We start from the raw sequence: 13,528 nt of genomic DNA, 5'->3' as shown, positions 1-13,528 counted from the left end.
TAGATCCAATGATTAGAAAAAATTTAGTACCATGATGTACCGGTATTTTGAGATACCTTTTATTGGAGTGGAGCAAATCTCTAAACAAACGCAGCACGCTTATCTTCAGGAAGGGAAAATGCTACCCACTGCCACACTACTAGAGAGGAAAAAAACATGCTGCAGCTCAAGTCGATCGACTATTCTGACCAAAAAAAAAAAAAAAGAAGCACACGGACGTGTTGAACATCAAAGCTAAATGGCACACGAACTGCTTCCTGAAAGCAGCAGCAGCAGCAGCGATTTGATTAGGAGAGGGAGCTGCAGTTTGCAGGTTGGAAGGAGAGCGTCTTCTTGTCGAGGTCGAAGAGGAAATGGACGTTCTCCTGCTGCAAGCTCCCCAGGATGCTGACCCCATCGGTCAGGTTCAGCCGCGCCGAGCTCAGGATCGACAGGCACACCGTGCCGTTCCCGACGTCCAACAGGTAGCTCGACGGCGGCACCGTCAGCGCCGCGGCGCCCTGGAACGTGAGCACGAGCTCCGGCGCGTTGCTCACCGTTGCGTTCTCGATGCAGAGGTCGAACGGTCTCAGCGGATTCGCCGCCGGCGCGCCCAAGGCGGCGGCCGCCACCTTCTTGAGGACCTGGTGTGCGCCGTCGACCAGGAAGCTGAACGGGCTGAAGGTGTCGAGCACGACGGTAGTGCCGTTCGGCGGCGACAAGATAGCCACGTCGCCGGCTTTGATCCCTTCTAGCTGGACCTTGTAGTCGGGGTCCGAGCCATCGTCGGGAGAGCCGGAGGCGTTGACGAACGGCGTCGAGTTGCTCTTGCCGCCGGCCAGCTTCGCGGAGGAGCCGAGGAACAGCTTGCTGCTCTTCCCGGGGCCGTGCGGCGCCAGGCAGTACGAGAACGCTGTGGCGTTCGTCTGGGCGACGAGCGACCACGGCGTCCTCCCTAGCCCGACGAACCCGGAAGGCCCCCACATGGCGTCGATCTTGCTCTCCTCGACGCACCCAAAGGCGAGCCTCCCCTTGGCCGTCCCGATGGCGACGGTGTCGGTGCCGGCGATCCCGAAGGTGTCCCCCAACTTGGAGGGCGCCACGTAGCCGCACTCGCCGTAGCCGGAGCAGCTGCTCGTCGGGATGGACTTGCACAGCGTGGACCCGCACGGCTCCGCTCGGTAGGTGGACGAAGCGGACGTGTTGAACAGGGGCAGCTCCTGCTCGAAGCAGCCGCCGCACGCCGCGCACTGCGTCCAGACGAGCTCGCCGGAGAGGTCGATGAACCCCGACACGGGCTGCGGCGGCGTGCCGATGGTGAAGTTCGCCACGCTATGCAGGACACGCGGGGACCAGTACACGGACACGGCCGCGCCTCCCGCCGTGTCGTCGCCGAGGAGGCGGCCGCGCATGGATTGCTCCTCCAGACCTCGCCGGAGGCCGCCGGCGCCGTGCTCGCAAAGCGCGGCCGCACGCGTCGAGAGCGAACACGCCATCGCAGAGATCAAGCACAGCACGAGCAGCAGTAGCCTTCCCATGATTACAGCTACTGTTAGTGAGCTAATGAGAGGATTAGTGGCCGTGACCGTGATCATCTTCTTCCTCGAGATAAACACAATCAAATCCAAGTCACCAGAGAGGCATTTGACACTGTAATTATGAGCCACTTGAGCCTTCAAGGTGTCATCTTCTCCATTTCAATATCCATTAACGTTTCCATCTCAATAAATAAATCAACCGGTGACGTTCGTTTGATAGTTAAGCTGTTCATGCCTGGAAATTATCAGAAACCTACCACCGAAGCCGCGTGTGGTAGACATGCTAGCGGTTTTTTGCTCCCACCCCACGGCCGCAGTCAAACCTACCACCTCCGTTTCATATTATAAAATTCTCTTCTCTTATTTAAATTTATTAATTAATAAATATATATATATATATATTCATTATCATCCATATGAATCTAGACAAGGCTAAAAAGTCTTACATTATGAAACGGAGTAAGTAGCTATTAGGAAATTAATAATACAAGCCACTCGTCTAATCTTGCCGGTGGTGGTTTTAAGGTGCTATAACAGTTGAGCACATGTATCTAAAATTATTACCCGGTAAAGTTATTCTCGGTACAAAGTTTTATCAATGGTTTTTAACAGTGTCGCATCATCAAAATATATTTAGTGGATGAATGAAATAAATTTTCTCATTGCAAAGTATCACCAAAAACAAAATCCAATATAGCTCTATCCCTCTCTCCTCCGTCACTTACACCTCTCCTAGTAGTGATTGTTTGGCTTTTTAATGGGAAAAGACAAACGGTATATTTATAAATAAAAAATAAATTATGAATAAAACTTATATATATATTTTTTATGATCTAAAAGCCAAGAATAGAAAATAAATTTTGATTAAAAAAACCTAAAATCAAGTTTAAATTTAAGATTCAAAATTCAAATTTAAAGTTAAAAGCATAGGCAGCAGTAAAAAGATGGGGTGCCTATGCTGCTTTTCTCTTTTCTCTTGCCGACGGCAATCCTTCCAAGGGCACAGTTGTAACTTTCTCTGAATTCGTTAAGTAAAAGCTGACACGACCACGGAACACTACTATATAACTTCTAATAGAGGATACTATCATTTATATTAGTTTATTTAAGTGATTTGCTCTGGTCTAATAAAAAGTATCTCGAGGTATCAAATTATTTTTATCATTGGATTTAGCTGAGTAGGATGTGCGCTGTTAGATCTAACGATCAGAAACGATTTGGTACCACGAGTTATCGGTACCTCGAGATACTTTTTATTGGAGTATAAAATTGCTCCCATATAAAAAGAGCACATTAGCACACTGGTGAGCAAAGCAGCACATGCCACCTAGCTAAGTTTATTCTGGCAATAAACACACACACTGCACTGCACACACAGATAGATGGACTCTTGAACACAGAAAACCTAATGCAAGCTCTGCTCCATGAAAGACCCCATCAGGAGAGGGCGCTGCAGTCTGCGTGCTCGAAGGAGAGCGTCTCCTTCTCGAGGTCGAAGAGGAAATGGATGTTCACCTGCTGCAAGCTCCCCAGGATGCTGAGCCCGTCTGACTCTGTCAGGTTCACGATCGCCAGGCACACCGTGTCGTTCCCGGCGTCGAACAGGTAGCTCGACACCGGCACCGTCATCGCGGCGCCGCCATGGAACGTGAACACGAGGTCCGGCGCTTTGCTGCCCCCCGCCTTCGGGAAGCAAAGGTCGTAGTTAGGTTGCGCCGGCGCCGGTGCGCCGACGGCGGCCGTCAGGGCCTTCTTGAGGTCCTGGTACACGCTGTCGGCCAGGGCGGTCACCGGCGAGGCGGTAGAGATCAGGACGGTGTTGGCGCTCTGGGGCATGGAGATCGCCGCGTTGCCGGCTTTGATCCCTTCCAAATGGACCACGTAAGATCGGTTCAAGCCGCTGTTGGGGGAGCTCTCCTTGAAGAACGGCGTCGTGGCGCTCCCGCCGCCGGCCAGTTTCGCGGTGGCGCCGATGAACAGCCGGCTGCTCTTCCCGGCGTCGGGCGGCGCCAGGCAGTACGAGAAAGCGGTGGCGTTCATCTGCGCGACGAGCGACTGCTTCGTCCTCCCTAGCCCGATGGACCCGGAGGATCCCGCCATGTCGTCGATGTCGCTCTCGACGACGCACCCGAAGGCGAGGCTCGTCGCCGTGCCGTGCCCGTCCCTATGGCGACGGTGTCGGTGCCGACCCTGCCGGTGGTGTCCCAGAGCAAGGTGGATGCCTCGTAGCCGCACACGCCGCCGTCGCTGGAGCAGTTACGCCGCGTCGGGATGGACTCGCAGAGCGCGGTGCCGCACGGCTCCGGCCGGAACGTGGACGACGCGTTCGTGTCGAACAGGGGCAGGTCCTGCTTGAAGCAGCGGTGACAGTACCGCGAGCACTGCGTCCAGACGAGCTCCCCACCGACGTCGACGACCGCCGACACGGGCTGCGGCGGCGTGCCGATGGTGAAGTTCACCGTGTAGAACGCTTGGGACCAGTGGATGGGCACGGTCACCCCGCCTCCTGCCGGCGCGTAGGCGAGCAGGCGGCCGAGCACACCTCGCCAGAGGTCGTGCGCGGCCGTCGTCAGAGACATGAAGCACAGCACGAGCAGCGTTGCTGCTAGCCTTCCCATGATTATGACTACTGTTAGCTAATGATCGTGTTTATGGCTGCTGTTTCAGGAGGAGGAAAGGATTAGTGATCTGAATAGTGATGGAAGTCGAGGGGTATTTATATACAGAGATTTGCTTCGGTACAACAAAAATACCTCGATGTACCAAATTATTTCTCACCATTAGATCTAGCGTAGTAGGATGTGCGCGGTTAGATCAAACGATAAAAAACGATTTGGTACTACGAGGTATCGGTAACTCGAGGTACTTTTTGTTGTTGGACTATAAAATTGGAGTAATTTTACAGTCCAATAAAAAGTAATAAAAAGTACCTCGCGGTACCAAATCGTTTCTGATCGTTGGATCTAACTGTGCACATCATACTCAGCTAAATCCAATGGTGAGAAATGATTTGGTACCTCGAGTTACTTTTTGTTGGCCGGAGTAAATCTTATAAAATTGCTCTTATATATATGGACAGTAGATGCAGCTGATTAGCTGCATGCATGCATAACCAGGACTGATTAATTAAGATCTTGACAGTATTTGACATGGTAACGTAACTGAATAAACTGATGTCAAAGCCGGCCCCGTCGTTTTGGACATTTTGGTACGCGAGATAGAGATGTAAGATCACTTTTCTTTAAAATAAAATACGTGGTTTACATCTCTGTCGTCAAAGTGACATCGAGATCTAGTGGGCAACACTGGAAATGACAGTTAAATGGATGGGCCATTTGAGCATTCATAGAGTGATTAGAGCCGGTAGTCGATATATGGAACTTAATTATGAGTATTCGTAGAGTCCTCTAGTATAATATTGCCCTGACTGAACCTTTTAGCTCCATTATCTAAAAAACCTGAAACTTTTAGTACAATCGTGGTGTTTGATCATGGTGTATCAATGACTTACGAGCAATTTTTTCATCCTTGAGTAGGTCACATGAGATATCACTGTTTTCTGAATAAAATTTGATACTTTTAGTATTTAAGATATAAGAGATACTAAATTTTACATAAAAAAACAGTAATATCTCCTGATACCTTATCAAGAACAATAAAATTACTCCTGACTTAAAAGTATGTGCTATGACTGGTAGTGGCTGTTATAAGTTCATATTCTAATTAAATAGCTGGCGGTCTTAAAAAAAACAATAAAATAGCTGGTGGAGGAATTGATGGTCCGTAATACTTCTTGTAATATTCTTTTTGGAAATTTAAGAGTGAGTATGAGTTTGGTGGTACGTATCTTAATTAGCTATATATACGTCGGGAATGTTTGCTATATGATCGTATGATCTTTGATGTAATTAGTTTAGGTCAAATAAAACCTACATTATCTTAAAAAATAGCCTGTAGATTATGTTTTACCGTACATATATAGACTTTCTAAGCTACTAAATAGTATAAAGTCAATATATGATTCTTGAGAAAGTATCTCGAATACCAAAATTTGTACTTGTAATTTTTTATCTTGAGGTATAAAATAACATGAGGCAACAAATTTTATGCTAGAAAAATGTGTACATCCTGATACTTTTCTTAATGATAGTAAAATTGCACGTATTATAATTTAAAAGATTTTTAGAAATAATTTTGAGCCATGTTTAATTTATTTGTAGGCGCCTCGAATATAAACCCAAAATCATCCCTTATTGATCTTCTGTGAAGAGCAGGTCCTAATTAACATGGCATAGTTGTTGCCAAGCCAGTGTTAGTTATGGTAGAGTGGTCTTGTTACTAGATTGCATGCCGAGTTCTGACACGTATATAAAACGAATAGTCAAATTTATATAAAAAATCAACGATGTCAAACATTTAGAACAACGGGAGTAACTCATATTAATCTAATTTTTATTTTTTTATATTTTTAATAATTATTTAAATAATATGTAAAACCGGTGGATATCCACCGGTGTTTTAGAAAACTGCATCTAGAAAAGCAGAGCATGCTGCAGCTCATGCCGCCTGGCTGCGTTATTCTGACTATGAACATGCACACCTGCACACTGTAGTACTGTGCACACATGGACGCTGGAACAGTACGGTAGAGCTTCCAGCAAGAAGCAGCTAGCCGCCATTGATCAGGAGAGGGAGCTGCAGTCTGCAGGTTCGAAGGAGACCGTCTCCTTGTCGAGGTCGAAGAGCATGTGGATGTTCTCCTGCTGCAAGCTCCCCAGGATGTTCATCTCGTCCAACTCCGTCGAGTTCAGCCACGACGTGCTCAGGATCGCCAAGCACAACGTGTCCTTGTCTGCCTCGATCAGGTACTTCGGCTGCTCCACCGTCAGCGCGGCGGCGCCATGGAACGTGAAGACGATGCTTGGCGCGCCGCTGACCCCTGCTTTCGGGAAGCAGAGGTCGAAAGGCTCCACCGGCTTCGACGTCGGCGCGGCGCCGACGGCTTTCATCACCGCCTTCTTGAGGTCCTGGTACGTGCTGTCCACCAGGAAGCTGACCGGCGCGACAGTGTGGACCAGGATGGTGCTGGCTCCCTGAGGCGGCGAGATCACCGCGTCGCCGGCTTTTATCCCTTCCAACTGGAGTGGGTAATCTTGGTTCAGCACGTCGCCTGGGGAGGTCTTGACTAGCTGCGCCGTGGCGCTCTTGCCGCCGGCGAGTTTGGCGGAGGAGCCGAGGAACAGCCGGCTGGTCTTCCCGCTGTCGTGTGGCACCAGGCAGTAGGAGAACTTGGTGAGCTTCATCTGTGCGACGAGCGACCATGGCGTCCTCCCTAGCCCGATAAACCCGGAGGGTCCTCCCATGGTGTCGATGTCGCTAGCCACGACGCACCCGAATCCGAGGCTCGCCGTGGCCGTCCCAATGGTGAATTTGTCGGCGGCGGCGAACCCGAAGGTGTTCCCGCCCAGCGAGGTGAGCGGGCCGTCGTAGAAGCACATGTTGCTGGAGCAGTTGCTCGTCGGGATGGACTTGCAGACGTCGCCGCCGCACGGCGCCGCCTGGAAGGTGGACGACGAGTTTGGGGTGAACACGGGCAGATCCTGCTTGAAGCAGCGGCGGCACAGCGAGCACTGCGTCCAGACAAGCTCCCCGGAGAGGTCGATGAAAGCCGACGCGGCCTGCGGCGGCGTGCCGATGGTGAAGTTCGCCACGTTATAGAGCCCCGGGGTCCAGTGGGAGGGCACGACCGCCCCTCCTGGTGGCGACGCCGTCCCGTCCGCAAGCAGGCGGCCGCGCATGGCTCGCTCTAGACCTCGCCGGAGGTTGCCGTGCGCACGGGACGCCATCGCCGCGCGCGTCGAGATTGAACACGTCGTCAGGAAGATCAAGCACAGCACGAGCAGTATTGTTACCACTAGCCTTCCCATGATTATGACTAGTCTAATGAGATATCGAATCTTTCGAGAGGAAGGGTTAATGATCCAGATCGAGAGGCAGCTAGGGTTTATATAGGACCATAGACCGAGGGAAACAATTTCTAGTATACGGGTGAACATTCACCCGTATATTTGCATGTTAAGTAAATAGTTATCAAAAATATTAAAAATAGAGCAATTTAACATCCTTGAAGAGGTAACACCGTTTTTTATGTAAAATTTAGCACCTTCTAGTATCTAAGGTACCAGGAGGTACCACTGTACCTCTTGGTACCTCTTTAAGGATGGAAAAAAACTCTTAAAAATATTGACAAGATAGATTAATATAAGCTATATCATTTCACAAACATGCAAGTTTAAATTTAATTTCTATAATTAATAGTAAAAAAAAATAAAACTGAAAATTAAGTAATGCATATTTATAACTGTTTTTGTTATTTTTGTTACAACTTGTAAAAATTGAATTTAAACTTGCTTATTTATGAAGTGATATAAATTATATTTATCTGTCTTATTAATTTTTTTCATATTTTTGATAACTACTTAAATGATATGCATGCAACAGGCAGATATGTGTTAAAAAACTGCTTCCTATAGACCGACCGATGCAGCTGATAGGTAGAGAATCGATTACACGTCTCATCGTTTTTGTCAACGCTTGATCGTTTCGAACCCTTTGGCTCGCGAGATTAGAGACGTCGACGTCGATCTACTGGACACGAAATGACAGTGCAATTGTACGAGCTTTCATGGACAACTATGGACATGATGTCACGTCGGACGATTGAGTCGAGAACGAAATGAATTTTTGACACGGATGAGAAAATGAATTTCATATCTCGTTTGAAAGTCACGAGACAAATTTTTTGAGTCTAATTAATTTGTTATTAGCATATGTGAGTTACTGTAGCACTTATGACTAATCATGAACTAATTAGGCTTTAAAAGATTCGTCTCACGATTTCTTCCCTAACTGTATAATTAGTTTTTTTATCTATGTTTAATACTCTATTTAGATGTATAAAGATCCGGTGTGATATTTTTGGAATATTTTTTCAAGATCTAAACGGGCCCTATGTTCAGCAACATGGCAACGTTGACTTGGCAAGATAGCTGAAGCTGCGGTCTTGAGTATGTACGAGGTAGCTAGGAAATTCTATCCCAAAAACCACAGCGGTTTAGTTTGACCCTGCATCATACGTATCCAGGCAGTTGTCCTTCAGATTAAAGCTTCAATTCAGACATCAGTACTGGTGATGGTACATCTGAATGGATAATCTTTTTTACGGTTTAACCTGTCTCCAATAAAAACTAGAAATAACCCTATAATATTTTTACGTCGTCTTAAAAAAACTAGTCAATTAATCACATCGCCGCTAGTGAATTAGACTACGGCGGGTGGTATATGTGAAGCGCCATGGCGACAAACAATCCATGGTATTAGCCTGTTAGGCCATCTCGAGCGCTATACACAGTTTGTTAGCACACGAATATATGTAATATGTGTTCGTTATATAACTTCACAAATATATATGTTCAAATTTGACTTTTACATATCGTAACAAAAGTAACAAAAATTAATATTTAATGTGCGTATACTACTACTAGTTTTATTTTTATTTATTTTTTCCATAACTTATAAAAGTTGAATTTAAACGTGCATGTTTATAGAGTGATATAACTTATATTAATCTATCTTATTATTTTTTTATATTTTTTTAACTATTTTAATAATACGTAAGACGTGCTACAAATAGTTTCCCAGTGCATCGTCCTAGGTGGCAACATAAAAAATCGATATAAGTATATAACCAGTGAAGAGGTCCGAACCTAGATGAAATGAGAGAGAAGAACCGATTTATTGTTAAGAGTCGGTTACTGCAAGTGAGCGGGACCTACCTGCAAGGGAAGGAGACAACTAAGTAGGAAAGAAATTGATCTTTTATTTTGCAGGGGGTCTCTTGATGATGAATTGTACTGAAGAGAGAGGAACTATACTGCTGGCGTGGAATTGGATCATCTGTCAATAATAATAACAAAAAGAAACAATGCTATGTCATTCAAAGAATCCCAAGATGAACGGCTGTAGATCTCTTTTTATAGTATCATGCCATTTTTCTCGATGCACACTATGCTGTGCTACTCTTAACACTATTTCACAATGCTAGAAGATGCGAATCCTACGTACGTGTAGCTGATGAATCAGATGCTCGGCGTGTTGAGATACAGTGAGAATGATGTGGCCAAAGAAAAAGCGAAAATCCAAAACTAATTTCAAATTCAAGGTTAAAAATTTAATTTTAACTTATAAACATAAGTAAAAGTGAAAAATATAATGATCATTTAACTTAAATCTAAACATATATTTGATCATTCATCCTTCAAAAAATATGTGCATATGTAAAAATATAAGTTGTGCTTAAAATACGTACCTTTACTTAGTAAACCAAATCACATAAAATAAAAATGATAATTACACATATTCTTTAATAAGATGATGACCCAACATATGTTTAAAAGTGGATGACATCGTCTATTAAAAACTAAATGAAGTTTATACCATGGCAGATGACAGATATTGTAGTGGCTTTTCTTGGCACGGTTACTGCCAAGCCACGGTAATAGAAATGGCAGAGTGGTCTTTGTCTGGAGATACAAATAGTTTAATAGTAGTACTAGATATTTTAAGGGATTTTAACTATATAAATGCACAACCAAAATCACTTATATTTTAAAGTGGAGATACGTATAGATAGCAAGATATAGACCGCGTTCGGCTAGAGGTGAAGTGGGTTAGTTATCAACACGGAAAATATAGTAATAAATTAGTACATGATTTATTAATTATTAAAAATATAAAATATATTAATATGATTTTTAAAATAACTTTTCTATAGAAAAAATTTTTACAAAAAATACATCGTTTAACAGTTCGGAAAACGTGCGCTGAAAAACAAGGGGTTGAGATAACTCGTTGTCTACCGAAGGCGGCCATACTATAATAGGGAGATCTTGACACTTACATGAATCTCTTACAGTTTTCACTGTTCTGCTCTTTGATTTCTTAAGTCTGTATTGGTGGCCACAGGACACCAAAAACTGAACCGAAGCAAATTTTCTTTTCTCAATCGGAAGCCCATCAAAACGACCACCTTTGCTCCAGTGTATTTCCCACTTATCCTTGTGCATCTGGAATCAGTGCCAGTAAATTAAGAACACAGCAAAAGAGAATATAATTTCACATCATAAACAGTATGAAGGCAAGTGTATAAAACTCCAATCAGGAACAGTATTAGTGGAGCAGGTTTGTCATCGAGTCATGACCAGCCTGCATCATGACGATTGCCCCATCGGAACAAGAGAAACTAACAGCAGATGCAAAATCGGGGAAATGATTTTTATAATTTCGGAACCGTCGGTTTAGTAGGAAAACTGTACATTCAATCTGCTGTACTGAATGTTTATGTATACTTTTTGACTCTTAAGCTCGAAGCCATACCTCTCTGTGCACTCTATTGGTACATTCTGTTTTACTTGTATAAATCCTGCTGGCACTTGTGTTACAGGGAAGTTATCAGACTCATACTCATGAGTCATGACACTATCTGACCAAAACAAAGACTACTTAAAATCAAACTATTATTTATATAACATAAAACTGACATAATATCAGTCTAGGAGACAAATTTGTACTCTCCATTCAAAAAAAAATTAATAGCCTCATCAGTTTGATTTTAATAAGCATGAGATAAACAACTTATTAACAGTTAAAAAATAATTTACGGGTAAACTTTTATATACGTATTTAGGAGTGGGGGTTAACTTTTATATACGGGTTGTTAGACATCTAAACGTAAAGACCGAAAAATAAAGAGTCTGCCTATTGATCAAACGTTTGAAAATTTTAATTTCATCAATCAAATCCGATCACTTTCATTAGATATTAATTTGAAGACATGCATATAAGTTAAAAATCTCATATACGTCCTTCCCTCTATTGAATAGTCTCATATTAGTTGTGGAGGGGCAAGGGACCTATGATATAAGTGGGGGAGCCCCTCACCTCAATGGCTAGCTTTTGAGGTGGGAAAGACCTTTTACGATCCTACAATTGGTATCAGAGCTTGGCTAGTTTAACATCTCTGGCCCGATGTACACAGTGTGTGAAGGCCTGATGGACCGTATGATGTCTGCGGGGATGCAGGGCATGTATATCTAATGGACCGTGGGCTGGTGATAGCCCGGATACGGTGAAGGGGCGGTGAAGGGCTGATGGACAGCAATATGTGAAGGGGGAGATTGTTGAATAGTCCTATATTGGTTGTGGATGGGCAAAGGACCTATAATATAAGTGGAGAAGTCCCTTATCTCAATGGCTAACTTTTGAGGTGGGAAAAACCCTTTACGATCCTACACCCTCAACCCCCTGCATACATTGGGCATGAGTTTGACAGAAAAACAAAAAATCAAACATTTGATCAATAGCAAAAGTGAAAAATAAATTACAATGACAGATGCCAAAATTAAATCCAAACTTAAATTTCAAAATTTAAATATTATCTTATAAGCATAAGCATTAGAAAAAGACGATAACCTTAATATCTGTAAATATATTTGGACAACAGAGCGCTCAAATTCACCAGAGGGAGTATATAGGCCTAGAAAGGAGAAAAATGCTTGATAGATACAATCCACACAGGGTGAAGCAAAGCATGCAGCTCATGCCGCCGGCAGGCTGCGTTATTCGGACTATGAGCATGCACGCCTGGGCACTGTACACACATGGACGCTTGAACCAGCAAGCTAGCAAGCTGAGGCAAGAACTGCTTCCAGCAAGAAGCAACAGCCAGCAGCCGCCATTGATTAGGAGAGGGAGCTGCAGTCTGCAGGTTGGAAGGAGACCGTCTCCTTGTCGAGGTCGAAGAGGAAGTGGATGTTCACCTGCTGCAGGCTTCCCAGGATGTTCGTCTTGTCCAACGCCGTCGAGTTTAGCCACGACGTGCTCAGGATCGCCAAGCACAACGTGTCCTTGTCTGCCTCGATCAGGTATCTCGACTGCTCCACCGTCAGCGCGGCGGCGCCATGGAACGTGAAGACGATGCTTGGCGCGCTGCTGCTGACCCCTGCTTTCGGGAAGCAAAGGTCGAAAGGCTCCACCGGCGTCGACGTCGGCGCGGCGCCGACGGCTTTCGTCACCGCCTTCTTGAGGTCCTGGTACGCGCTGTCCACCAGGAAGCTCATCGGCGCGAAGGTCTGGACCATGACGGTGCTGCTGCCCGGCGGCAACGCGATCGCGGCGTCGCCGGCTTTGATCCCTTCCAACTGTACCGGGTAGTATTGGCACAAGGTATCGCCTGGGGTTGTCCTGACGAACGGCACCGTGGTGCTGTTGCCGCCGGCCAGCTTCGCGGAGGCGCCGAGGAACAGCCGGCTGTTCTTGCCGGCGTCGTGGGGCGCCAGGCAATACGAGAACCTGGCGAGTTTCATCTGCGCGACGAGCGACGACGGCGTCCTTCCTAGCCCGACGAACCCGGAAGACCCACCCATGCTGTCGACGACGTCGCTCGCCACGACGCACCCGAAGGCGAGGCTCGCCGTGGCCGTCCCGATGGCGAAGGTGTCGGTGCCGACGATCCCCGAGGTGCGCGCACCCAGCTTGGTGCTCCCATCGTAGGTGCACACGTTGTTGGAGCAGTTGCTCGTCGGGCTGCTAGACTTGCAGGCGTCGGTGCCGCACGGCTCCGGCCGGAAGGTGGACGACGCGTTCGGGACGAACAGCGGCAGGTCCTGCTTGAAGCAGCGCTGGCACAGCGAGCACTGCGTCCAGACGAGCTCCCCGCCGACGTCGACGATCGCCGACGCCGGCTGCGGCGGCGTGCCGATGGTGTAGTTCACCATGTAGACCCCGTTGGACCAGTAGATCGGCACGACCACTCCGTCCCCCGCCGTCGAGTCGGCGAGGCGGCGGCCGCCGTGCATGGCTTGCTCTAGACCACGCCGGAGGTCGTGGCGAAGTGAACACGTTGTCAGAGGCATCAAGCACAGCACGAGCAGTGTTGCCACTAGCTTCCCCAT

At 46.3% G+C, this 13,528-nt stretch overlaps 3 protein-coding genes and 1 pseudogene across 3 annotated transcripts; all 4 read right to left on the bottom strand.

Annotated features, from left to right (window-relative positions):
- Positions 1-35: 35 nt before the first annotated feature.
- On the bottom strand, positions 36-1,547 carry LOC102719237 (aspartic proteinase nepenthesin-1-like). The gene has a single exon (XM_006661948.2). The coding sequence runs from the start codon at positions 1,515-1,517 to the stop codon at positions 288-290; it is 1,230 nt and encodes a 409-aa protein (XP_006662011.1). The 5' UTR covers positions 1,518-1,547; the 3' UTR covers positions 36-287.
- Positions 1,548-2,954: 1,407 nt separating this feature from the next.
- On the bottom strand, positions 2,955-4,135 carry LOC102718957 (annotated as a pseudogene).
- A 1,949-nt stretch (positions 4,136-6,084) lies between these two features.
- On the bottom strand, positions 6,085-7,444 carry LOC102718680 (aspartic proteinase nepenthesin-1-like). The gene has a single exon (XM_006661947.3). The coding sequence runs from the start codon at positions 7,442-7,444 to the stop codon at positions 6,200-6,202; it is 1,245 nt and encodes a 414-aa protein (XP_006662010.2). The 3' UTR covers positions 6,085-6,199.
- Positions 7,445-12,316: 4,872 nt separating this feature from the next.
- On the bottom strand, positions 12,317-13,528 carry LOC102718394 (aspartic proteinase nepenthesin-1-like). The gene has a single exon (XM_006661946.1). It carries the CDS (start codon positions 13,526-13,528, stop codon positions 12,317-12,319), a length of 1,212 nt encoding a protein of 403 aa, XP_006662009.1.

Source organism: Oryza brachyantha, chromosome 10 (genome assembly GCF_000231095.2).
Source record: "Oryza brachyantha chromosome 10, ObraRS2, whole genome shotgun sequence".
Lineage (NCBI taxonomy): Eukaryota > Viridiplantae > Streptophyta > Magnoliopsida > Poales > Poaceae > Oryza > Oryza brachyantha.
This window is presented reverse-complemented; position numbering and strand designations above follow the sequence as displayed.